At 43.7% G+C, this 27,139-nt stretch overlaps 2 protein-coding genes across 2 annotated transcripts; both read left to right on the top strand.

Moving 5' to 3' along the window:
* Window positions 1-4,525: 4,525 nt before the first annotated feature.
* On the top strand, window positions 4,526-10,649 carry LOC142952167 (cilia- and flagella-associated protein 337). Its single transcript, XM_076094223.1, has 9 exons — window positions 4,526-4,639; window positions 4,744-4,932; window positions 5,711-5,902; window positions 6,054-6,527; window positions 6,634-6,783; window positions 8,405-8,589; window positions 8,884-9,023; window positions 10,074-10,222; window positions 10,329-10,649. Exons 1-9 carry the CDS (start codon window positions 4,559-4,561, stop codon window positions 10,542-10,544), a joined length of 1,776 nt encoding a protein of 591 aa, XP_075950338.1. The 5' UTR covers window positions 4,526-4,558; the 3' UTR covers window positions 10,545-10,649.
* Window positions 10,650-16,810: 6,161 nt separating this feature from the next.
* fam20a (FAM20A golgi associated secretory pathway pseudokinase) lies at window positions 16,811-26,940 on the top strand. The gene is made up of 11 exons (XM_076093430.1): window positions 16,811-18,524; window positions 20,194-20,387; window positions 20,628-20,678; window positions 22,004-22,082; window positions 22,349-22,441; window positions 24,391-24,506; window positions 24,661-24,841; window positions 25,463-25,572; window positions 25,665-25,746; window positions 25,830-25,889; window positions 26,067-26,940. Exons 1-11 carry the CDS (start codon window positions 18,154-18,156, stop codon window positions 26,335-26,337), a joined length of 1,608 nt encoding a protein of 535 aa, XP_075949545.1. The 5' UTR covers window positions 16,811-18,153; the 3' UTR covers window positions 26,338-26,940.
* Window positions 26,941-27,139: the final 199 nt, after the last annotated feature.

Below are 27,139 nucleotides of genomic sequence, written 5' to 3'. Positions count from 1 at the left end.
TCGTCAGATGCTGCCACTCTTCGGGTTTCACTCTGCAAGCTTCTGCATGTTTGCGTACTGAGCAAATATCTGGCTGTGGCTCCATCTAGTGGCTGCAGCAGGTAACCGCATATATTTGACTGAGGCCAGTCAAGGGGCCATCCCAGCCTAACTTTGCAAGGCTCTTTGTAAAAAAGAAATACACACACACTCAAATGTGTCCACGTGAAGTTGTAAAAAATACATTTCATATCCACTTTTGTTCACCTACCTATTGTACTAAAGTTGTAGTGATGTCTGTCTTAGTTGGTCATCTTCGAAGACCCGCTGATGACATCACTGATATGACAGAGCCGGCTGTAAAAGGTCTACATGGCAAAACAGGAAGCCTTTTTATTTTTCACCTGTGTTTTTCTTGCTATAACAAACACAAAATATGATGTGGAAAAGGTTTACTACTATCTGCCAGTACTTTATGTTGTCCATTACATTGCATCATATATAAAATGAATTATATGGAGCCAGGTACTATACAGGCTACTGGTGTGTGTAGGTCTGATACTAGACAAGGCTGAAGATATTGGCCTGCAGACCAGACTCCACTGGGACTTGGGGACCTTCATTAAACCTCGTGGGAGGTCACTCTGGATGGCTCGTGCTCATTGGAGTAGTAAGCAAGAGTGCTGTGAGTTGCCTGGCAATAATTAAACGGCATTAGTTACAGAAGTCTGTGAGGCTGTAACAATTATGACAGAGTAATATTACAATTTTCTTTTACCCTTTTAAACCTATAATATATTTGCAGTGTAAAATGTAATATTGAGGATTTCTGCATAGTCCTTATTATGTTTAAACAGCTGTCCTTGTCCGAAAGTTGCCACTCTCCTGGGTCCTGGCTAACTTTGCCTCGTTAAATGATTAATCCACTGAGGGTTTGTGGCTCTGTTACCCTCAGCCGACTTGCAGTCATTTTGGAAAACTCTCAACTCTCCACGGTATTCTCACCAGTGATGTGTTGACTTTCCCCTCTCGGAGCGGTCAAAGACTTGTTACGGATGGCGTATTGATCCCTGGACCTGGGCATTCCTTTCCGGTCTGGAGACAAGAAGCTTTGTTTGAGACAATCGGGTCTGCCTGAGAAGACAGAGGGAGGGATGGAAACAAAGGCCCTGTGTGTTTAGACTCAGAGCTTGTTGAGGATCTCAGATTGGCCTCAGCGCTTGTGGGTGCTGCATCTTCCGTTGTCACCAGCATCTGGGTCCAAAGAACTTAAATCACTGACGAATCTAGATTCAATCTGGATTTAAAATTCAACAGGAAGTGTTTGGAAGACTTTAAAGAGGCGTTCAAGCAGTGAGGCTCAGGTTATCGATATGTATACTTTAAGGAAAAACAAAAATCCTTGGGGGCTTTATGAGACAGAAATACCACACAGCAGGCTCTGGTGAGTTTTCTTTGGCTTGTTCCTATTTATCTGATCCTGATAGATATAACTGATCGCTGTTAAATAACTGTGTATGATCAGTTATTGCAAACAAAAGTTTGTACATTTCGCATGTGATATGGCTGTACCTCATAATCATCCACTTACTTTCTATACTTTTCATGCGACACCAATCCATCTGACATTTTATCATCTCAAATGTTGCCCTGTCAAATAAAACAATGTCACTGGGGGGGAAAGATGTACTGGTTATAATCTTCACCCTTCATCCATCTATCCACGCATCCATCCTTCCTTAACATTACAAAAAAGTTACGTCAAGTCTTCTGTGGAGAACATTTGCATCTCAGATTCACATTTTTTTCTCCACTCAAGACACTTACAAGGATTCCTCTCTTCCCAACACAGCTTCACCAACTCTTTCAGATACAGCAGCCTTTATTACACTCCTTTGTCAGTGAACTAACCAACACTTTTATTACTTAATTACTTTACGGTGCCATTAGGATTGGTGAGAAATGTGTGTTATGCAAAGGACCACTCAAGCATGTCCTGATAGATCTGGAAAAGACCTCACAATGCTGAGACATGTGACTGATTGTTCCAGCTTGTAGTCTCCCCGAGCAACAGGGCCACACAGGAGCTGCTGGTGGTGAATGAAAATCCCTTTCATGTTTTAAACATGTCCCCCCAAACCGGACTTATTCACCATTCGCAATATTTACCAAATACTCGCATTAAGACCCACTGCTCAATTTGCATACATTCATTTTTACTCATTGTATGTTTCAGATGATTATGCATGAGACTTCATAATGTGGTTTTTAAGTATTTTTTTGGGATGAGCAGTGTGTTGTCCCAGTGCTGCCACTTGGGAGTGCTGCATTCATTCTGCAGTGAGCCAGTCACAAGCCAGATGTCAGCGACTGGATGGAATTAATATAACAGTCAAACTTACTAACAAAAAAAAGTAAAATATGTGATGCTAAGAAAACCGATTGTACCTGATTGATCATTCTTTGGCTTCAATTGGCTCCAGACCGAACTAACCACACTGTCTTTAGGCCTCCTTCTACTAATTATTGTGTCATGCATGTTTTGAACCAGCTGTATACCTGCACACACAATAAGTAAGTTTAAAGTATCCAATACCTGCACAAATTGACAATTTCCTTTAACTTCATTGCTGCAGCGATCCAGCCAGTGGAGTCAGTCCTGCAGAGAAACTGACCCCCGAGCACCTGCAGCTCCTGAGAAATGCGTTTATCTGTCCAAAAGCTGGACCACAGATCCACGAAGACAGGCCAAAAGGAAGTAGAGGAAGGAACAGAGGAAATGAAGAGCATGGAATGAAGTTCCAAGAGTTTCGGGAGGTTTTGAGGTCTGTGATTGGTCCAGATGTTGAGGACACATGGGTTGAAAGGTTCTTTGGTGAGGTAAGGAGAAATTAATATAGAAGAAATAATAATGCCATGTACTGTTAAAAAGGAAAGCACAGAGACATTATACAGTATAAGCCCATCAGCGTAACCTCAATGTACCAAACAAAACAAATGTGGGATGACTTCCAGATGATGATGATGCAGAGTCTTCTAACTATTTCATATCCAGGTGGACATCAGCTGTACCGGGCAGGTAAAGTGGCAGCAGCTTTGTTCCTACCTGCTTCTGGAGTACACTGAGAGAGAGCGGGCCTCCATCCCCAGAGCGGCTCTCCTGGTCTCCCAGCCGCAGATCAGACACTGCTCTCACAACAAGGTAGAAATCCACCAGCCTGGGAAAATGAGAAGGAAAGGTGCATCTTTGAAGGATGTTCCAATGTTCCAAAATAACACCAGTAAAGATATCTCTAAGCTTCTTCTCGTTGTATGAAATTAGTGTTAGTAGTTCATCCCTCATGAATAAATGTAACAAATAAAACAAAACGTTCTTACACTGAATGAGAAGAAGAAAGCTCTGCTAACACACGGCTAACTGCCCAGCAACAAACGGCAGACAGATGAAGATAGCAACTATGCTAACGCTAGCTGGTGAAGAAAGTCCAATGTTAGCACGCTAAAAAGTCAGGTTTCGTACTCAGAAGTTGTCAGAGTCCAAAACAATGCTAAAAAGAAAGTGAATATGCTCGCTTGTTTTTAGCTTTGTGTCCGCTGTATGTGTAAGTAGCCTAGTCAACTGCTGGCTAACATGTTAGCCAGCTGTGGTTCTGTCAGCTATTGGAGGTGTTCTGCCCCTTTATTGCCCAAAAACAAGAATTGTTTTGTTTTTAAGTTATTCATTGTCCGCAGGCTAGATATGTGACCCAGGATTTAAATGAATAATAATGGTATATAAGTATGAAACTTATGACTTATATACAGAGGGCTTTTTTATTTTCTACACTCTACATTTTTTCTAAAAGTAATACTTTTATTACTCCAATAACCTTTTTTGTGTCATTGATTATACTTGCACTCATTCCTCTGCAGCGGGAGCCAACAGTGCGCGTGGTTGCTGTCTCTCACCCTCCTCCACTCCGCTACATTAGTGTCAGTAAGGGAGGTCAGATCACTGTCTGGAACAGCAGCCTACATGTCCTCAAAACTCTCAGGGTGAGTGACATCATGGTAATACTTCCATCCACATGGGAGTACTACACACTCACACACACACACACACACACGTTTTATATTTAATCCTGTTTAATCCAGCTTGCCGGAGACCCAACAGAGGAAGTGGCCAACACCAGGAGGTTCAGAGGCTGGACCACTGATGCTGTCTCTATGGGCAACGTCCACAAGGTTGCCATAGCAACCGACTGCAGGGACTTGCACTTCGTCAACGTCTCCACGGGCAATGTATTCGAGGATGTCCACCTCTTTGGTATGCCTAAATGCTAACGTGTTGAATTGTTCCAAACTAAATTATCAAGTGTTGTCAACTCGTAACTGTCTCATCATTTTTGCAAGGCTTTCGTAGTGTCCCAACCGCTCTTTGTTACTGGCATGATGCTCAGGTAGGACCGCTAATCCTTTGAGACAAATTCCCTCTGAAAGCAATAAACCCATTCCTTGAATCTATGTGGTTTTTCCCTCCAAGTGTCCAGAACGACCCTCTCTGCTGCTACTGGGGGATGAAAAAGGAGGAGTCCACCTCATGTGGTTCCTGAATCCATCTAAAGGTCTTTTCAAGAATGTGGCCATCAAAGAGAACGATCCACAGAGGATCTTTTTCCCAGTAAGCTTAGTAGTAACCAGTGTAGCAGTCAGTAAAGACAACCACTTGTTGATTACAGTCCAGTTTTACAAACAAGCATTTATTATTATCCACCGTGATAACAGGACCTTGGTGAACACAGCAACATGGTCTCCTACCGTCACATCCCGAACATCCACCAGGAACCAATCAACAGAGTGATGTTTGAGCCCAGCGCCAACGTCATCATGACATCATCAGAAAGTGACACCACCTCTGTGGTTTTTATGAATGTGACACTGAAGCAGGAGCCTTACATTTGGAAATTTAAGCAGGTAACCGACTTCACAGTGTGGTGTTTGATAGTAGGGTTTTATGTGTTACTGTGTGAATTCTCTTATCATACCTTAGTATTTTGTGATGAACTTTTAGAAACATATGCCTACAATTTAGTATACTATATTACAACACACTACATATTATTGTGGTTAGCCCTTCATAATATCAAGTATGTGTTTATGCATCAGAAGTATATTTCCAGCAAGAAGGGAGTGCAATGATTGTTGTTGTTATCCACTTTTGATGTGGATCACGGTCAGGTGGAGGTCACTGTACTCTGGCCTGGGTGACCCCGACATAACTGGGTGAAAATCAACCTTCGGTTCAAACTTGTTTATAAATCAATGAATGCTCTGACGGCATGTGGCAAATGCAAATAGTCCTGAACTCATACAGTGAATTGTCCCCTGCCAGTTTTATCCAGAAGAACAAACATGAGATGTGAGTCAAGTTATTTCTAAAGTTGGCTCTTGCCCGGCATACAGAGGCCAACAGCGCCACTGACTGTGGAGAGAAGGAGTTAATGCTGTTACAAAAGCGTTATTTAAACTGGGCGGTGATGCTTCCTGTTATTCTTCTTTTGACTTCTTTTGAAGGAGCACAACTGTCTGGGAATTTTAACAATGAGGCCACCCTTAAAAACTCCCCAGTTAAAAGCAATGAGACCAGCTGACTTGTTTAGTTTTATTAGAAGTGAGCATGCTTTTAAGTATTAAGTATAATTAAGTATTCTCTATGCCATCTGTACACCATGTTCTTTTTGTCTCATTTCAGGGCGCTAAATGTTTTGACTACAATGCGTCTCTGCAGTTGATGGTTACAGGAGGTTGTGACCGAGCAGTCAGACTATGGACTCGATTTGTGACCACACGTCCCGTAGCTACGCTGCTGGGTCACCGCACCACTGTGTTGGATGTTGCAATCTATCAACCTGTTGGGCAGATCTTCAGCTACTCCAGAGATACCGTGAGTCATGAAAGATGAAGCTTCAAATATTAAGTGCATATATATTGCTTATTGTATATCACATAAAATCATATTTGGGATTTTTTTGTGAATCGTGACATATCACGACAGAGCTCGTTTCTTTTCTAATTACTTAATTTTTCTTCGTCAGGAGCTGAAGGTTTGGGACATTTCCAGCCATCACTGTCTGAAAACCGTTTGCCTGCAGTTTCCCTGCAAGCAGCCAGGTCGAATCCCAGAACATGGCAACTTCCCCTTCCTGTTGCTGAGCCCTCCTCTTCCTGAGCAGACCCAGGCTCATTTGGTGGTGGGATGCAAAGATCACCTGGCAGTGCTCTACCTGGCTGAAACGAGAAGAGGAGGGGGCGGGCGGTTGACGGACGAAGGAAGGGAACCTGGACCAAACCATCAAAGTGGTCCAGCCCTCTGCTGTGCTCTGTACAACTCTTCTCTGAGACAGGTGGTGACTGGACATGCCGACTCGTCTGTGTCTCTGTGGGACGTGGAGACGGGGAGGAGGCGGCTTCAGATCCAAAACGCTCATGGAGAAGATGAGCTCACCTGCATGACACTAGACTCCTCCCACAGAAGACTGATCACTGGGGCTCGCAATGGCACTATAAAGGTTTGATACCACGTCACATAAAAATACAGTAGCACCAAACATTGCTGTGCATATTTATTTCACATGTGTGAGACAGTTTGTTAACGAGAAGACAACTCCCCGACAGGTGTGGAACTTACTAAATGGCCTCAACTTGCACAAACTGGAGCCCGTCACCAACTCTGAGGTCACCGGGTTGACCTGTCTCCACGACACCCAGCTGCTGTCCGTTGGGTGGAGCCAGCGGGTCGCTCAGTACGACATCGCAGCTGCTAAGGTAAAATGAAAGGCGCTTTGAATTGACAATCCACAGCAGTTTTACATAGAGTAACTTAACAAGCCTGTTGCACCTGTAACTTTGCTTAACAGTGATGTCACAGGGTCCTGGAGTACACCTGTGTGTCACTGCAACAAAGCGAGAGATTAAACCTCTGGAGGGCAAGCTTTTCAGGGGGTATTAAGTTTCTCTTTGTGCTTATAACTAATACAACAAAATAATAATTTGACCTGGTATTGCAGGTGTTACTTTTTCCAGATTTTTTAATTGGAAGTTAAGATTTTTGGCATTATGTACACCCTTAACACATAATAAGGGTGTTGAATGCGTTTTCCTTCCTTTGACATCAATCAACTCAGACCATCAGTATCATGAGGACCCACTCATAAAAGCATTGCACCATGGTGCTGCTAGTGGTCATAACCTCCACATGGTATATACGTTACATATCAAGCTTTGTTAGTAAGAATAGAGGAATAACCAAGAACTACTACTTCTGAAACAGAAAATCACATCATTAAATCCATTACAAAAGGCTTTAGGCCTCTTATATCTTTTTATTAAATGGCGAGCATGTTTCAGAGCTTCGGAGAAAAGATTCACCACATCCACCTACACATTTCTACACGCTGACGCTGCCGGCGTCAGTATAAACACCAGCATGAACTGCAATGTGAGACAAAAGTTTGGACGTGCATTTTTTTCACACCTCAAATTCTTGTGTTACATTTTACCTCTCAACCTTTAACCACCATCTGCTCTGCGGTTAGATTCATCCCTCGACTACAGTAGCAACATTGAGTATTCACGTCCTGTTTTTCCTCCGCTCACAATGTTTCTCACTGTAAAGCACCCTGTGTCAGCACAGCCGGGGTTTTTTGAGAAAACATTTGAAGGCTTAAAAAGAATGTGAGGACTGTTTTTTAACGAGTAAATGATATTTGCGAATGACGCAAATTACATTTACTCCTGCACCTGGTGAGATCAAATACATCTGTGCCATGCAAAACATCTGCACCAGGAGCACTCTGACGTCCATCATGCTGAGCTATAACTTTTATTGTCAAATATTGTCATACACAAACAAATTCTACATTTAACCATCCTAAGCCGTAAGAGCAGTGGGCTGCTGTAAAGGGCCCGGGGAGCAACTTAGGGTTCAGTGTCTCGCTCAACAACACTTCGACATGTATACAGGAGGAGGAGGCGGGGATCGAACTGCCAACCTTGTGATGAAAGGTCGACCTGCTCCATTCCCTGAGCCACAGCCATCCCATTTGAAAGAGCTGACCTCAACACTGTAGCCCAGAGGTGTAAACAAAATCAGTAAACCAGGGAAGGAAATAGCGCTGCTTTCCACCAGGCAGCACAAACAATTACATCTTATTTCCGACCATTTGTAAACTGTCACAGTGGGAAGTGGCGATTCCAGCAAGCTCACACACACAGTGGAGCCTGAAGACAACATGGCACTCTGTGTTTTTTGGAAAACCTTTTCTATGTTGAACTGCTGATTTTCAACCTGAATACTAAATGTTTTCTTAATATTTTGAATCGATACCGGGGTAAAAACCTTTGCTGATGTTTAATATGTACATCTGTGTATATACTGTACGTATAGGATTTGTATGTAAGAGCAGACATGTCGTGGAAGTCCAGCGGTGTCCACAAATCGGACATTCTAGCCGTGTGTCAGTGCGCTGCTCTGGGGGTCGTTGCCACTGCGAGCCATGACGGAGAGGTCATTATATGGAGGCTGGAGACGCAAGGACCAGTGCTTCACCTTCAGAGGCCGACACAGGGAGGGTAAGAAAACGCAGCCGTGAGGTAAAGATAGCAAAGATGCCTGAGACCAGGCAGTGGTGGAAAGTGAGGGAAAACATTTCCTCAAGTACTGCACCTCAGTGCATGTTCGAAGTACTTGTACTTTACTTGAGTGTATCCATTTTATGCAACCTTATACTCCACTACACTAAACATATAATACGTTAATGAAATACATTTAAAACAGTGTTTGTGACTGCTTATAAAACAGCAGTGTCTGCTGTTTGGGCCCTTTGTCACGTTCAAGTTTTCTTTCCTTTGTTCGTGTGCATCTAGACCGCTGACCCCCGTGGACGGCCTCTTGTTCCTGCAGCATCGAGCTGGCAACAGAAAGTTGAGGAACAGAGGCGTCCTGGTCTCATCGCAGGCCGGCTGTCTCTGCTTTTGGAGCGTCACTGGACAGACGCACACTTATGGTGAGAGAAGGAAGGCAGGATGGATGCAGAGTACAATTTTGTCCACGGAGCACTTTTACACAGCCGAAATGATTCTCCTCCACTGAATGGGCTTTTTTCTCGTAATCCCCATTAAAAAAGGTGGTGGAGTTGTGTAACTCAACTCGTGGAGCACTTTGACACAGCCTAACCCTCCATTACGTGGACAAAATTGTACAAATCCACAACCTGAATTATTTAGGCTGTGTAAAAGTGCTCTATGGGTTGAGTTACGCATTGCCACAACCTGGGTTAAGAAGATCATGAGTACCCTGACTTTTTCTTTGGCACTTCTCACTAGCTGCCGTTACTGTTTTCTGTACCTCTCCATATTAGTTTCTCTGAGCTAACACGTTAGAATACAGAAATGATTGCTGATACTGGCCAATACACACGCCAACATGTGAATAAGTGGAGTCCTGACACTTGTTTTTTTCCAATCAAAACACTGTGCAGAGATTATCATTCAGAAGAACTGGATGCAAAAGTACAAAGATGTGATTTTAGAGTAAAACTATCCCAGTATGAGGGAGGCAGAAGCACCAAACTGTATAAGCAATTGACAAGCATGCTGTCAGTTTTAATGATCCTCCTGTAAAATGGATTTACAAACAGCCAGAGCAGTCAGTGACAGTCAGGCTGAACTGTTGACTTGGCCTCCCGCCTCTACCATTCCTGGCAGCCCACTGCTATGTCTCTTTCCAGATTCGATCTGTGTTTAGTGGTGTGGGATTCATGCACTCTGACTGCTGCATATGTGTACGAGCATGCAGGGGTGTGTGTATTAGTGAGCCAGTCTGCATTTGTGTGGTTGTGTATATTCCAGCATAAAGGAATTTGAGAGTAATAGGGAGATGTGTGACATAACATTTAAGAGTGGCAATTTGTCTGAGAAGTAAATTTGTCATTTAAGTCAAGACAGTATTCTTGAACTTCAGGAACCCAAACCCAAACCTTTAATAATCTTGATTTTACTTGGTTTCTTTATGTTTAAAAACTGTTTGCAATTAATGTTTTTCCTTCTGATTCCAGGTCAGTTCTATGTTCCTGAGCAGCCAGGTCAGCGTGTGCTGAGCCTGAGCTCAGATCAGCTTAAAAACACCACGCTGGTCACTGGAGACACAACGGGCTGCCTTCAGATCTGGGACATCTGTCACTACGCACTGGACATCCAACACGAGGTGAGTGTATGTCTTTGTGTTTGTGAGCTGGTGTTAATAAATAAAAGATGAAGTGTGTGCTGTACTGTACATCCCCAAATACCCGCAGTGTTCTCTCTCCACACAGCCAGTTTGTGAGCGGCCTCCTCTGCTGCAGCGTTGGAAGGCTCATGAGAGAGCATTAGTAAGCGTGGAAGTTCTCGACGTGGCTGACCGATTGTTGGTCCTCACAGCCTCAGCTGACGGCTCTGCTGGACTGTGGACAAAAGACGGAGACCACGTGGGTTCTTTCGGGCAGGAAAAGATGTGGAATATTAGTGAGCCAGCTACTTACCAGAGGTGAGGCTCATGAGCTGGTCTCCATTACACTTGTATATCTCAAGAGTATTTGTCAAATAATAGGGAAAATAAAAAAAATTAAAAAAAACAGTCATAGAGGGAGCTCAGAAAAGGCAGTGCATTCATTACCAAATTATATTTAAATACGTTAAACAAAATCTAGCAGGGAAACAAAAAATGCAGAAATTTGAAAAAAAATTCAATAGTGGCTAACTTTTCCTAATTTTCCAAACCCACTGAGGGTTAACAGATCGACTCTGTGTGTCGCTCAGTGTGCTAACTCTTCCGTGGTTGAGGCCATACGTGCTAAAAATGAATGCACACATGTTGCCCGTAAAGCATATTGGGTCATACTGTCCAAATTTTGAGGACGACGTGTGTAAACATGACACCCTTTCTGGGAATTTATCATTAAATTCTGCCAATACATAGTAGCGTACACAGGGGATGTCCAAACAAGTACTGATGTCGACAGTGAATGGTTTGTGCCAAATCTAATATAGAGGAATACGTCATGGTTAAGTGCTTCCTCCAAGATAAACTTCCCTCTTTGTTTCCACAGACATTTGAGTCCTTAATAGCAACTTCAGTTTGGTTAAAGGTCATAAACTCTGGCTTGGCCCAGGACTTTGCTGTGTGCTTGACTCTATTTTTGTCACATGTTGGGCAACATGAGCCATAAAGGAGAGAACGCTGTGAAGTAATTTAATTGAAGAGAGAAAAAAAGTCCAGTGAAAGAGAGAGAGAGACAGAACATGCTTAGATACATGTGAGAGGAAGAGAGAAAAAGTGTTTGGTCTAAATGTCAAATAAGTTATTGCATCAACTTCTCCGCCCTCCCGCTCTCTGCCTCTATGGCCTCTTGTTGGTCGATCATCCACAATGAGCAATGTATCTGCTGTGGCTCTTGCATCAGTGTTGCATAATTCAGACTGTTTTAGCCATGCCAGGGCCGTCGCTCTCGGGATGGCAATGCCGACCAAGTACTTCGAAAGCTACTGACATCCCCATCAGCCTCAGCTGTACTTTGTGTTTAGTGTTAATTAGAAAATGTTACGTAACACAAGCGTTTTAGCATTGTTGTTGTGAGCATGTTAGCATTCTGACATTAGCATTAGTCTCAAAGTCCTGTGTCTTATGCTGTTTTCCATTTGAACTGGGAAGTCGGAATTTATTATTTTCCAGTCGGAAATTTCAACAGGAAGCTCGCCTGAAAGTCACACGAACCCCCTCCAACCCCAACCCCAAAATCCAAGATGGCTGCTCCGTGCATCAACACTAAAAAAGCTGTAGTAACATGCTGTTTATGTCTGACTTGTGTCTCATTAAATCAGTCATACATACAGAACTCCTATCTGTAAACATGTTGCATTTGGTGTTTGCATGTGCAGAATACCGGCGCAATGTGTTGTCATCAACTGGTATTGCTAACAATGGCGAAGCTGGCCCGAGCAAACCCCATCAAGTTTTCATGACACGTTGTACGGGAACGCAGACAGATTGGGTGTAACGTAAATGGAAGTACAGCCTAACAGAGCCTGTAGTATTTCTGTAGACTTGCCTTTTTTTGGCTATGCATTATCCAGTTTTTAGCCAAGCAGCATCAAAGAATTCCACATATGCAAAATGTTTCTAAATGTTGTCTTCAACAGAGAGGCTGCCAAACATTCACTTATAAACTCTCCCTTTGCCACAAAAGGCTCGAACCACTCAGATCTTTTTTAAACAGTTAATCAGTGTAAGGTTTCATATGTTGAAATTATTATCTGTCAGTTTAAATTTACCCAAAGACAGTCCAATCTGTGACAAAATATCATCCAGCAGAGATCCCTGATCCTGTCTGGTTCAGTGACATGAACACAATTGGGAAACCTGCCTAAAGTAAACAGCTTTGTGTTTGCACAAGTCAATTCCTTCCAGCAAAGAGCGATAACTTTCGGTTCTGACATCCATAGGACGACACAAAAGACACTGAAAGAAGACACGAAGAAGATGACTGAAAGTGACGAGAAGGGTCAAAAGTAAAGTACCTTGCCCCACCAGCAGAGGTCAAACTTCACAGGAGGAATGCTGTTCTGAAGGTAGCCATTTAGTTTAGTGCAAACAGGTGTTTTGAGGTGCTACACACACACACACACACACACACACACGCACACACACGCACACACACACACACACACACACACACACACACACACACACACACACACACACACACACACACAGAGAGAGACACACGTACATAGAGATGCCCTTTCCCTGAACCGGGCCATCTCCAGTCACATTTGGCTGTGCATTGGGAATGTCCCTTGACATAATTACCCCTTTCGTTAGAATCCCTCCACACATGGGTTCGGGTGTATGTAGCTGCTGCTGCTGCTGCAGAAGAGCGTACAGGTCTGGATGGCCTTCCAAGCTAATTAAACCTGATACCATGATTAAATCACGTACAATCTCATCACATTATGAAGAGAAGAGCCAGAGCATTCTTCACATTCTTGTCCTGTGAGGTCTGGAGCTCAGATCGGTAACATTTGGGCAACGTACTGCTCCAGAGACGCAAGGCAGATTGTTTAAAAAAACAAAAAAATGAAGTGCAGAAATGCTAAAAGTGTAAGTGTGTGTGTGTGTGTGTGTGTGTGTGTGTGTGTGTGTGTGTGTGTGTGTGTGCAAGATATTTCCTCTACTTTCCCTTCACTGTCTGCCCATTACTCAGAACTTTCCACAATAAGAAATTAGCTGTGCTTTCTCAGCAGCCACACCCAGGCAGACATTGTTATGTACAATACAAACTAATGTTGTCTACTGTCATTCACTTTAGCTTCACCCATCAGTCTAGCAGAGAACGACCACGATCGACCTCAGCAGCACACGGTAACCCGCAAACACACAATCAGCGGCTGATGAGTGCAAACTTGTCATTCTCGTCTCATTTGTCTTCTTTCCTTCCCTCCGTGCATGCACATCCATCCACACGACCGTCATCTGTGTGTGTCAGTATCTGTGTGAGGACTCTTGCCAGACGGCAGCTTGGTGTCACGAGAGGAGGCATCTGTTTGATGACATCTGCCACAACAAACACTGTTGATTGGCTGTTTTTGCCCCATCAGACTCTGCAGGTGACTTTCACACTGATTACTGGATCCTTTCCCTTCTCTCCTCCCGCCCGCTTTACCTGATCGTTAAGTTCTGCTGGTGCCCAGTGACTGTGAAAACAATTAATTCATCTAACTATTCCTAACTTTTTCGGAAAGAAAGCAAAATATAGTGCAAATGAACTAATCAAACTTAAATAAATTTGGATGAGAGGATCAATACCACCGTTATGTTTGAACGGTAAATACGAAGCTTGGTTTTACTGTGGGGTTAGGCATCAGACTACTTCATTATTGTCTTGTCATCAATGGAAAGTTGCTCTGCAAACAGCGAAGACACCCAGAGGTGCTGGTTTGTAGATGTTGTAACCTTTGGACAGAGCCAGGCTAGCTGTTTGCTAATGTTAGCAAACTTTAGATAGATCGAGCGAGTCAGTTTGCTGTCTAAGAAGCTCCATTTTAGCATTTCCCTTTTAGCATACCGATATACTGTTGAAGTGGCTGCTGTTTTGCAAAATGTACATAGTCTCTCTTTCATTTCCAAAATGCTCTGGTCTTTGCTACTGTCATTACTGATTGACATTGTTTTTTATTTTCAATGCATTATCTAAATACAAAATAGGTTTATGGACATCCAGTAGCGGCCAGCATAAAAATTCTGGTCAGCATACGCAACTAAAAAAGGCTCCATCAATTCTGGAGGAATGTGAGGGCGCAGTTCCACTTCCTTTCATCCCGGCTGTGGCTGTAGAGCTCCACTCTCAGGCTGAAGTTGTCCAGAAAAACAAAATTGATGGGAAGGGATACTGCAATTCTATTTTAGACAAATCTGACGGGGAAAAAACCTGATTTATTTCATTTCAAACCTCTTTCTTTTCTTGTTTTATCTTAACTTAAATCTTTCTCCTGACCACTCCATCTGTTAAGCGCCATCATCATCTCTCTGTTTACTTCTCCTCACTGTGACTTTGTCCCTTGTATACTGTGTGTTGTGCTGCCACACTGTGCGTTTGTGGCCTGTGCATTGCTATAGCTGCCAATTTATGGTGACTGACCAGCTGAGAGTTCAGACAGGAAGTTGAAAAAAGACTTCCATCGAATCATCTGACTGCTTTAGATGTTTGTTGAAGAATGTCAGAAATGCCTCCATGATCTGTAAACGCTGCTCCATCTTCATGAAAAGTGAGCTCCCTACCTAGTCAGATATAAACAAAGATGCAGACATGAATGCTGTTTTTCTGCCATGCTGTTTTTCATAAAGTCTTGTTGAAACTGCATATTGAATATGTCCATTTAAATATGTCATGTTAATACTGTGCTGGCAGTATTTCACCTTCAAAACAGCCTGCACCACATTGCATTTAGTTTTTTTCGTATTTTTTTTCAGTCATGCCAAACTCACATTTCCTGATGTGTGGTCCATCTCTAGCTCATCTCTTCTTTAAAAGAATGGTTATGCTGAGAGATGGATGAGAAGATTGATGAGAAGATTTAAATCACTCTCGTGTTTTTAGGCAAAATATGAGATACAGTCAGCAGTCAGTTTTTCTTAGCATAAAGACAGGAAACGGGGGAAACAGCAAGCCTGGCTCCATCAAAAGGAAAACATATTCTGCATGCCAGCATCTCTAAAACTATTTCCACATTATTTCTTATTAGTTTAATCCTTACAAAAACTGAAGCGTAAAAATGACACGTCACGGTGTATTACCCCCTGCTTCAAGCTAAGCTAAGTTAACTGTGAGCTAACTGGCTATACCTGTTAGCTTCATACTTAGTGCTCTTTGCTATTTCTTGGAGGGCGGCGCAGTCACTTCCTGGAGTCTCGATGTCACGATAAGGTTGCCTGGCACCCAGCAAAGACCCCAAGAAGTTACTGACCCCCTCCAGGAAATAGTCCCGCACATAATGTTATATTACCTTCTGACAGAGCTTAGCTAGCCCTTTCCCTGTTTCCAGTCTTTAACCAGAGCTAAGCTAAGCTAAGGGTATTCACCAAAAGGATGAACATACTGCTTTAAAAGTTGTGGCTATGCATCTTCACAATACCCTTATTGTTGTATTTCTTTCATCAGCCGTGTGAAATGTCCTAATATCTGAGACTTGTTTTGAGTCATTCAGACATCTGAGCCATCTCACCCATGTATCTCAACCCAACCCTGCACATGAATGCATAAGGGTCTGCTGAATTGCACAAATTGGTGACGCAAGACTCAATGCCCTATTTTTTGCTTGCTTTCTTTCCATACTCAATTTTGCAACTTCTTTGCAATGGCTTGGCTGCTCATCCTGAAAAAAACGGGTTATATTAAGCACGTTTTAGCGTGGGAGGAAGTGAGCGCAGAGCCCTTTCTCCAGTTTGTTTCTCTGGGATAAATACAAACAGACACAGCCGGGACAAACAGGGCAAGTCAACTAGACTGCACTTTTGCCCCCCAGGCAAAATATAATATAAGACAACATAGCATTACTGATTACTGAGAAATGCCTTCTGTCTGCAGGGAGACAACAGATAGATTGGCATTTAGTGGTTACATGTTGAAATTGTTATCTTAACCATTTTTTTGTGCAGAAGAATAAAAAGGAAAAAAGACATTCATACATTTCTCAGTTTGTTGTAATTTAGTTCTGGGATTTGTTTTTGCCGTTAAGTCAATCAAATATTCATCTTTGAGAGACCATGAACAACTGACAGGAACTGAAAATGGAAAGCTCATTTAGTTGTGAAAAATGTGGCTTCTGCTGGTCTAAAAACAGATATTTTTTACATCATGCATTTGGGTCAAAACAACAACAAAAACGTCTCTCTCTCTGTTTTCGTAGCTGTGTTCTTCGAAAAGGCAGCAGTCACCCACTTAGCCTGTGTGTGTGTGTGTGGGTGCGTGTGTGGGTATATCGAGGCAAAGCAGAAGCTCTTTTACAATCCGGCTAAATGGCAGGTTAAAGATTCCTTTCACTAATTTCCAACATCAGCAAAGACTTCTCTCAGCCCGTTCTCTCTTCAGAGAGGGTAAAACACCCTGGAGAACAACTCCCAGATACTCATGCATAATTTTGCCAGACTCTCTCTCACACACACACACACACACCCAAACAGACGACAGATGTTCCAAAATACCACAGTAACAACAGCGCAGATGCAGGCGGGGAAATGCCCTGTGAGATCTTCATTGCTTCAGTATAAAGCTGCTTAGGGCTTTTAGAGGCGTAATGGGCAACAAGCAGCAATCGTAATTTATACACTGTATGTTTTCACAGGAATCACAGAGGGAGAGAAAAGGTGGCCTGTGAACGAGGGGTTATTTCTTCCTGCGTGTTTCCTCATTTGAAGTTGTGCAAGAAGTTGTTTTTTTAGTTTTGTTTCCAGCACTGCCTTTTCTGAATTTGCGTCTCTTCCGTAGACCAGCGTGACAGGAAGAAAAGCGAGGGATTCATTTGTGGGAACTGCAGCAGGAAGGAAAGTGCAGCTGGGAATTTTTGCCCGGAGCAAAAACAGACTGGACGTCTGTGGCGAAAAAAAGGCGAGAGAAAGAGAGGATAAGGAAGGAGAGAGGTAGAAAAGATGGCAGAGGAGCAAAGAGGGTGAGCGTTTGAAGCAGGGATGACATGAAGCATGGGATGATGGGAGGGGGAGAGAAGATTTGATGGAGTGAAAGAGGACTCTACTTAATGAGGAGGAGCGGAGGAGATGACAGAGGGAAGGGAGCCTCGTCTCCACGCCTTCTTGGGATGTCAAGGCAAGTCACACGCTCACGCAGACTTCACACACACTTTTACACCTGTATATCTACACATGCACACTCACAATCCCCCTGCCAGAAAATTGGAGAGGAAGGCAGCCAACTTAAACACACACACACACACGCATGAATGAAAACTGGACTTGGACCTGCAGCTGTACACACACACACACACACACACACACACACACACACACACACACATGCATTGCATCAGAGTGGATACGCCAGTTGGACGGGGTTTCATTCAGATCTGCTGTGACAAGAAGAGGTTCACAGTCTCCACCCCTTCCTGCTCCCAAGGACTTTTGCTTCAGAGTGTGTGTGTTTTCTAAACCACGCTCACTTCCAATCTCCTAACCTGTCACTTGACGCTCGTGCACATACCTGCACACACACACACACACACACACAGACGCACACTCTCGCTCTCTCGTCCCCAGAGCAGCAGGTCCCTGGAAGCAGCCAAACTGTCAGTGACTGTTGCAAACACATGCTCGCTCTCGGCTCGGCTCTTTCTTCAGACGCTGCCAAGGGAGGAGGAGGAGGAGGAGGAGGAGGAGGAGGAGGAGGAGGAGAAGGAGGAGGAGGAGAAGAAGAAGAAGTGAGGCTGGAAGGAACAGACTGAAACACACAGATAGAAAAGAGAAAGAGACAGACTTGGACCAACCTCTGCTTGGCTGACTGTGTGGGAGACTACAAGTGATGCCTCGCACTCTCTAAAGCAGCACATAGTTTTTTAGCTTTCTCTTTCTACATTTACCCCCTCTCTGTTCAAATGATGAGGAGAGACCGTCTCTTCTTGGCCGCGACCCTCACAGCCATCTTCTCTGCTGACCTCTACTTTATCCTCCTGCCAAAGCTGCGGAGCGTGGGCCAAGGATCGGGACACTTTTGTCCATGCGGTCCCATCAACCTCACCCTTCCGAGGCACGGGGGTCTCGCCACCCCGCAGCTCTCCAACTGGACTTCCGCGCCCCCCCTGGATGGTATCACATCTGAAGCCGCTGATGGGGGCTCAAAGCTGGGGAGGCTGTTTGCTCACCCTCTGTACAACATCCAGACTCCGGTGCCGGGCCCGGAGGAGAGGCTGCTGCAGGCGGAGCACCTGATGGAGCACTACAGGAGGAAGGTGTCACGCTGGGAAAGGTCAGTTTCTGGTGTCATTTACTTGATTTTAAAAGACACATTTCGGCATTGTCCACAGTGCATTGATTGTGCAATGGCTGAGAATTATCTAAACATGGCTTGTGTTGCTCAACGGCTCATTTTGGCTGACAGATCTCACTGTGTAAAGGACGCGTTGGGGCTTGACTGTGGTCACGGGGCAGGGTCACCGACATCACCACCTGCAGACGCGCACAAACACATATACAGATAACAGATGTACACCCACAGACAGACAACAGGATGTGTAGACAATTCTGTACGTCATAAAAGTGCAACGTGGAGTGGGCTGGTGGCAGAAAGCACTCACAAACATGTCATACGGAGAGCTCGCGTCTGGAACGCTCTCTTTAAGGTAAACAAGGATTTAAAACTGCTAAAGCCCATTCTAATCTGTGGGAGCTGAAGCCGTCTTGGCTTGTGAGGCTGTCTGTCTATCCCGACGCAGTGCACTCGCTCAGAGAGATACAGATTTTGGCCTCTCATGCTGGAAAATAAGAAGAAATATGAGCAACGGATCTCCTCTCTCTGCTGCCTTTTATAAATGTGCACCAAAACAATGGATAGCCCAAAGGCTTGTTGGAGACTTTGCATATCTTGCAACAGCATCTCAACACTGCAACAAACACATGTAGGAGAGCTCTTTGACTGCTCAAATGAACAGCAACGACAGCTTTTATTGTCATGCTGACAAAGGAAATGGGTTTAAAACACATTTCCGGTTTTTGGCCAATGTTGCAAGAAACTATCACTGGAACATTCTCCACTTCCTCTTTCCTATTTTGTGTGTGTCTACACTAGTCTGGTCTGCTCTTGTCCACTGTCCTGATTACCTTGATCTTTCACTTCACCTCGCTGGGTGACTGATGGCTCATATTTATAGGTCTTTGCTTCATAATCTCGGCACTTTAAGCAGCCCGTGATGGAGTTTGTTTGGGTTGGGAGATGACCGTCCCACTCAGTGTGGTCAGCTCTGGCAATGTGGTGCCACTCTCACCACCGACTCTCTGTGGTGGTGAGAGTGTTTTTGGTCTCAGATTATTGTTGCTCTGGATTTAAGTATAGCAGAGAGGAGAGGAGGCTGTGGAAATTCAAAATGTTGGTACAACCACTGTTAAAAACAATAGAGAGCCCATAAGAGAACTAATAAAATGTCTATATTTGTAAGCAGAATTGGGCTACAGGAGGAGAGGGGCAAATAAAACAAGTTATAAAACAGAGTGTGTCTAATAAATTCAACAAATGCCTGCAACCCCGTGTAGTCGCTCACATCTTCTTTCATTTTAAACACATTCTTGTAAATGCTGCTGCTGAGACAACCTGTTGAGTGCACTTTGCCATGGATTTCTGGCACCAAGTACCACTCCAAGTCTGTGGTCTTTCCAAAATAAACCACTGCCTTCACAAAATGTTGTAAGAAGTGATTCCCAAGCAGTGGATTCTTTTATTTAAAGCTTGGCAATCCGGGGTTTAGCAACAGCACAGCAAGAAATCCTGGTCTCTTTCAGTGAGCTACTTTGTTGTTGTTTATGTAACATGGCATTCAAAAGCCCTCTGCAGCAAGAAAGCGTATGATAACACGTATCCCGATCTATTTTTAATGAATTCATCCCCTATACAAGTAACCTCTGTGCTGCTTCTCACTCCTCAGACATATGAAACTCTACAGCGAGGCAGCGGCTATGTCCAACATCACCGTGACTGAACATGAAGTGACCTTTGACGCCGGCGCTAGCTGGCTGAAGTTCCACCTGGGAATAAACCGCTATGCTCTTTACTCCCGCCAAGACCGCGCCATCCCACAACTCCTCAAGGACATGCAGAGCATGACCGTCATCAGCTCAGGTGATGGATGGATAGTTGGGATTTAAAACATATGCGTGTCAGTATAAAAATATTTGGGATTGCTTGTAATTAGTTGTCACCATTTGGTTTTCTGATTTAGTGAATGCTGGATTATAGAGGCTCTTGGAGATGCTAATATTCTGGCTATGTGTCCAAACTCTTGTGACAAATCGTTGTTAAAATGCTACATGTGACACTGTAATGCTAAATTATGAGCTAACAAACCTTTATCTCTTACAGATTACACTCAAGATGAGAAGGCCCTAAAAGGAGCATGTGATTGTACCAAAGGTATGGTCAATTAAGCTTCTATATTTGTTTGGGTTTTGATCTTCTTTGTTTTAGATGTCTGACTAGCCCCTTTGTTTCTCTCTCCATGTCTCTCGCTGTGCTTGGCGGTACCGTCGGAGACAAACACACTGCTGCCTTTGTGATAGCGAAAATTCTGTTTTTTCCGTTTGGCGTCAAAATCCAGATTTGTCTGTCTGTCTGTGTAAGACACTTGCTCTGGGGCAAAAAGGCAGGCGTGTGTTTGTGTTCAAAGGCAGAGCTCTTAATTACAGTAAATGTTTGATGTCTGCGCGCTCTGAGGGAAGCCAACGTTTGCAGGCTTCAACCTACACACCAGCCGCCACCTACGCTGTCCTCTCCTACCTCGGAGCAGCACGCAAGCCAAATATGCAAATGAGTGGATGGATTATTGAAAAATGTACAGACAAAGTCACTTTGAATGTATGTTATTTTAGCAAAAACTAGCATGTATGGGGAGTGGAGTAATGATGCAGCTTTCTGTTTGGACCCAAAGTATGTGAAGAGGCTGTATCATACTTTTTAGGTAGGTATGAACATTAAAGCAAAGTTGTATGGCAAAAAAAAAGTTTTAATTGTTCAGTATTTTCAGACAGTATTCTTGTATATACTGCTTTGTGTCCTGTCTGTGCTTGACCAGCACAGTTATGTGGCCGACCACACAAACATCATTCACTGCCAAGAAGAAATGCAACAAAACAATCCGTCCCGTCTGTTTAAATGTAACCTCAAAAGACTTTCTTATTATTTCAGTACCCAAAGAGTGAGCGACAGCGTTCATCGACCAGGAAGGCTGTTTTTATGCCGGTTTGGTCCTGTTTGATTCATTTCCAGAAAAAAGAAATAGTGATTGTAAACCTTGTATGATTGTGAACTATTATTAATACCCTAGAGTCTGACAGAGAGCAGCAGGGCCAAGGCGTGTGTGTGGTTAGTCTGGCCTATACTGCTGTGACATAATATACAGCCAGAGAGAGAGAGAGAGAGAGCAGATTGCAAGCTGTGTGGCCAAACCCCAATTACTTTATCACAGGGAACAGATCTTCATGTAGAGAGGGTTGCAGTTTGGACTGGCCTCTGGAGGATTAAGCCCAAAAAACAAATGCTAGGGGTGGGAATCCCCAAAGGCCCCACAGTACGATCTCAATACAATATTGCCATGCAAAATATCACGATAATATGCTGTATCGATTATTTCCCCCAACTCTGCTAGACACTGACTCAGTTGCCTGATGCTGATTTTTTCAAGCTGACATTGAAGTTTCTACATAATGTTACGTGTCTTTGTCTTTCTGTCTCTGCTCTAGTTGTGAAGCCCAGCGGACATCACCTGAAACTGGCTCTGAAGATGCAAAACTTCGCTAAAGCCATGTTCAAGCCAATGAGGTGAGGACTGAACCCACATTTGATTTAGTCCCTGGTCTTTATCAAACACCACCAACGGATTTTATGTCAAAGAAAGGTGGGGTGTTAGGTGAAGTATGGGGTTCTGCAATCCGTATATTACAGTGCGCCAGTACGTCAGGCTGAATCATCTCATATCTGCTAAGATGATAGTATTTGTCGTGTTGATTATATACCAACTGGCAGCTTGATCGTTGTGTCTTGACTGCGTGTGTGTGTGTGTGTGTGTGTGTGTGTGTGTGTGTCAGGCAGCAGAGGGACGAGGAGACTCCAGAAGACTTCTTCTACTTTGTTGATTTCCAGAGACACAACGCAGAGATTGCTGCCTTTCACCTGGACAGGTGTGACACTCCTCTCCTCTCATACTGCTCACAATCACTTCATTGTTTGTCCTGTTTTACTGCCATCTTTGTTACACTCTGTGCATCGTAAGTGGTCTCTCGTGGAATTTATGCGGGTGTGGTGCTAGGGGGTAGTTTTAGTTTTTGTTGCACATCTGTCATTTTATTGGCCACAGTTATGGCTGTGGTGCATCCTGAAGTGCAACAAATGTTTTTCTTTGGGTCTTTCATTTTAAAGGGACAATACGTGATGCAAATGTAAAACTGAAGCAGGAAGTAAAGAAGCAAGTAAAAAGTATGAATGGCTTTCACAGCAGAGTAACCTACATTTAGAATTATGACCAGCTGAGAAACACATAAAAAGCTTAGTCATCATTTACACATCAAACTTTTGATGTCACGCCTGCGGCAGGGCAATAAGGATGACAATGACTGCCGGTCCTTGACTTTGATCCGGACTGAAATATCTCACCAACTATTGGATGGATTGCCATGACATTTCGTACACACATTCATTGTCCTCAGAGGATGAATCCTGTTGACTTTGGTGATCCTCTGACTTTTCCTTTCGTGCATCCATGCGGTCAAAATCCCTGCAGAACTGTTGACATTCCCATCATCCTCAGTTGTTTCTCATGTTTAGTGATAAATAGCAAATGTTAGCGCGCTAATACGCTAAACTAAGATGCTGAACATGGAAAACATTAAACACGCACTGCATCAGCATGTTAGCATTGACATTGCGCGCATGTTAGCATGCTGACGCTAGCGTTGAACGTTTCTTATGGAGCAGTGACGACATTAGATTGTAACACTTACAGAAGCAAAGGAGATATTCTTGTTTTAGCTTACCACTGATGAACGGAAACAAAATGCAATCATTTAAAAAAAAAAATCCGAAATAGTTGTAAATTAAAACTACGTCTCCTTTGGCAAACAAATAAATCACCGACCCTAAGCAAAGATTGCAACATGTTTGCTCAGACCAGGATTTCCAAACTACCTGATCAACATAAACCACAGGCTATGAGCAAACACCAGAACACACACACACACACACACACACACACACACACACACACACACACACACACACACACACACACACACACACACACACACACACACACACACACACACACACACACACACACACACACACACACACACACACACACACGTAGTGAAATTGCACATTAGCTGAGGTGAGGTGATTCACTCTGAAATACAGTCATACAGCTAGACAGTATCATTAAGAAGCCACACACAATGATAAGTCATCACTTCAGCAGACGAGACAGAAGGCAGTGCCACGTCAACAACTCAAACAATCACTGTAATTATTATTCTACCGCCTCTCTGCTCATATTCTAAGTATCTGTTGGTCTTTCAAATGTAAGTTTCTGTCATGAAACCCAAACAAACAGATCATTTCTCTGCTGTCTCCTATTTTTAATTCGGTGTGTTTTTAATCTGTGGCAGTGTGTTGTCTCTCTCTGCTGTGTCTGCGCGGGCTGCCAACCCTTATCATCATCGTCGCTACAAATCAGCAGCTGGGGAACGCCGCCGAGTATCTGAGAAAACAGCCATCCAGCTTCACACACTGATTGTTGTTTGATTACTGTTTGCGAGACATGACTGAAATACGGCCCTCTGGGAGGTATAAGCTCTTGGTAGTGTGTATGAACACAGCCAGCTAAATTACACAACGTGGAGACTTGTCAGTAGGGTACATTCATTGATAAGAATCAGTGAAAATGAACCACGGGCTCCTGTGAAACGAGGCGAGGAGACAGAGATAAGGATGCCATCATCTTGACAGGGTTCACATTGCATTTACATCCAATTTATGTAAGCATGAACTGTGTGAACTGTAAACTATTCCTCAGACAAGAAACCATTTCTAATGGAGTTTCTCTTCTGTATCTCATCAACTTGTTTTTTTTTAGGATCCTTGACTTCCGGAGGGTCCCGCCAGTGGCTGGCAGGCTGGTGAACATCACGGGAGAAGTCCTCCAAGTCACCCACAACGAAGACCTACGAGCTGTCTTCTTCACCTCACCAGGTTAAAAAGAAAAACACCATTCTCATGTCTGTACTGTACTTAGCTTAGCTTAGCATAAAGACTGGAAGCAGTGGAAACACGACCAGTTGTGGTCTTACAGGAGGTTAAAAAAAACATGAAACTCATTTTGCCATTTCACTCTGCTTCCCAACAGCGAACAACACGTGTTTCTTTGCCAAGTGCCTGTACGTTTGTAAGACTGAATACGCAGTGTGCGGGGGCCCCGACCTGCTGGAGGGCTCCCTGTCTGCCTACCTGCCCGGCCTCAGCATCGCTCCCCGCATCTCCATCCCCAACCCCTGGATACGCTCCTACACCTTCACTGGTCGAGAAGAGTAAGACCTCCACCTCACTCAAGAGAAATAACATTTAATTTTAGAGGGAAAAATACTGGCATTTGACCTCCTATGCTATGAATACATCATAGGATGTTACTGAAAATATGTTTACCAAATGGTTTAGTTAAAGCATGGTGCAAAACTGCTGTCTTCTGACTATAATCCAACTGCGGTGTAGCCAGTTGGTGGCCTCCAGGCAGATTGTAAATTCTAGTATTTTCAAAATAAAATGAAAAACCAGATTTCCTGTAAATCCTGTTGATGCACATCGGATGTTTATCTCTTTGGTCAACAGCTTTTCTAATCAGGGATGAAAGAGGCGGAAGAGTGCTTTGTTTAATTTGACCCTTTTCTGTCTTTGCTACACCATTTTGCAACCTATGAAGTCAGTTTGCACCAGACCAACAGCAGCCTCTTCCTGTTTTGTCCCATAAATCTGCTGAGCAGGTTTCATCAGTATCATCGTTATAATAATGTCTCAAAATCGAAATGAACTGAAGGGTTCATTTTAGACTGTGTTTCTTCTCAAATTGTTTCAAACATCTGGTCAAAACATCCAAATGCAGTCAACAGTTCCTGGATCAGTCATTTATGTCTGTATGTCTTCTTGTTTAAAAGGTGGGAAGGGAATCCCTTCTACTGTGACATCATAAAGCAGCTGTATCCCTATAACTCTGGCAACAGGCTCCTCAACATCATAGACATGTCCATCTTTGACTTCCTCACAAGTATTTAATACCACTTCATCGCCGATTATTCACATAAACCCCAGAACCGTCAGAAACAATCTTTCTATAAAGTTCGTGTCCCTGTGTTACAGGCAACATGGACAGGCACCACTATGAGATTTTTACTAAATTTGGGGACGAAGGGTTCCTTCTCCACTTGGACAACGCCAGAGGGTAAGACAAAGACGTCAGAGAAAATGTAATGATTGTGAAATTAATCGTCACCGTCTGATTTCCTTATCACATCTTATGCTCAGGTTTGGGAAGCACTCTCAAGATGAGATGTCCATCCTGGCTCCATTATCTCAGTGCTGCATGTGAGTATAGTGTTGTATGGTGCAGTGGAAAACAGCCTCTTTGGTTGTGGATTCACCTTTGAAATTCATGAATACGATACAGTTTATCCATAAGATTTTCATGTCAAAAGGGACAAGGGGATGTGTAGTGTCTGGAAGTTTTGGGAGGAAAATGGATCTGTCTTCTCTCCTCCTCAGGATAAAGCACTCCACACTCATGCGGCTCCAGCTTCTGGCCCGACCCGAGTTCAGACTCAGTGATGTGATGAGGGAGTCCCTGGAGGGAGACCCTTTACAGCCGATCCTGACGGAGCCCCACCTCTTAGCGCTGGACCGCAGGCTACAGAAGGTCCTAAGAACGGTCCAGCGCTGCAGCCGGAGGCTGGGCGAGGACGAGGTGATCGCCAAGGACTTTGTCAAATCCACAGCGAGCCCTCAGACCGCCACAGAGACGGAACAGGTCAGGTAACGCAGGATGAAAAAGAGTTGCAGCTGCTCTTTGCACCACAGAAGACTTCACGATGAAGCGCATGGGAGCAAACAAGGCTCAGATGGTTTTAAAGGAACAAGCCGGGAACGGAAAACACTGTGAAATCTTCAGAAAAAGGAAGGAATGCCATTGTGGAGATTGACGACTTTAAACACTGCAGGCCGAGGGAGGCAGAGGGAGCAGAGTCTTTTGGTTTAATTTCCTTCTCTCAGGGTCATAAATTCCCCCAAGGGTGCATTTTATGACAGAGCGCTCACTTTTCATGTCCACCTACACACCATCAGGTAGGTTTGGAGTCGACACATTTAAATAAAGAGCTTTTAAAGAAACAATTAAAGACCAAAAGCCGTGAAAGTGTACAGGATTGAATACAGGAGCTTTCTTTGATCCATGTAGACGCTCTCTCACTGTGAGACACATCAACATCAGCAAAGGAGTTCATATTCATCAGACAGAGCTGCCATGCAACTGGATCAGCTGTTTATCAAATTAATGCTGGTGAATATTATGATCACTGAAATAAAGATTTGTGTGATGTAATGATTATGAAATAAAGTTATTTTGGAGATAACCTGCAAGTAACAGCAGTGTAAGTGTAGATGTATTTGTGAGAGTTAAAACTGCCATTTAGTTTCCGCCGCCTCGTTTTCCAGACTTGTAATCTTTCTGTCTCATTAGAGTGTTTAAAGAGCTTCAACATATCACTGTCAACTAAAACAGGCTGAGACAGAGCAGTGGCTGACATAAGGCAACTGAGAAATATGAGTTATTCATATACCCT

The sequence above is a fragment of the Anarhichas minor genome, unplaced genomic scaffold (genome assembly GCF_050575085.1).
Source record: "Anarhichas minor isolate MPS153535 unplaced genomic scaffold, ASM5057508v1 ptg000017l, whole genome shotgun sequence".
NCBI classification, from domain to species: Eukaryota; Metazoa; Chordata; class Actinopteri; order Perciformes; family Anarhichadidae; genus Anarhichas; species Anarhichas minor.
Note: the sequence above shows the minus strand (reverse complement) of the source record. Positions and strands in the feature narration are given on the sequence as shown.

Bases quoted from the DNA above. Each gene is read 5' to 3' on its own strand.
- LOC142952167 (XM_076094223.1), top strand. From the start codon at position 4,559: ATGTGGTTCCTGAATCCATCTAAAGGTCTTTTCAAGAATGTGGCCATC. The intron at 8,590-8,883 runs GTAAGAAAACGC...GTGTGCATCTAG, and splicing joins CAGAGGCCGACACAGGGAGG to ACCGCTGACCCCCGTGGACG. The intron at 10,223-10,328 runs GTGAGTGTATGT...CTCTCCACACAG, and splicing joins CACTGGACATCCAACACGAG to CCAGTTTGTGAGCGGCCTCC.
- fam20a (XM_076093430.1), top strand. From the start codon at position 18,154: ATGATGAGGAGAGACCGTCTCTTCTTGGCCGCGACCCTCACAGCCATC. The intron at 20,388-20,627 runs GTGATGGATGGA...TATCTCTTACAG, and splicing joins CATGACCGTCATCAGCTCAG to ATTACACTCAAGATGAGAAG. The intron at 25,890-26,066 runs GTGAGTATAGTG...TCTCCTCCTCAG, and splicing joins CCATTATCTCAGTGCTGCAT to GATAAAGCACTCCACACTCA.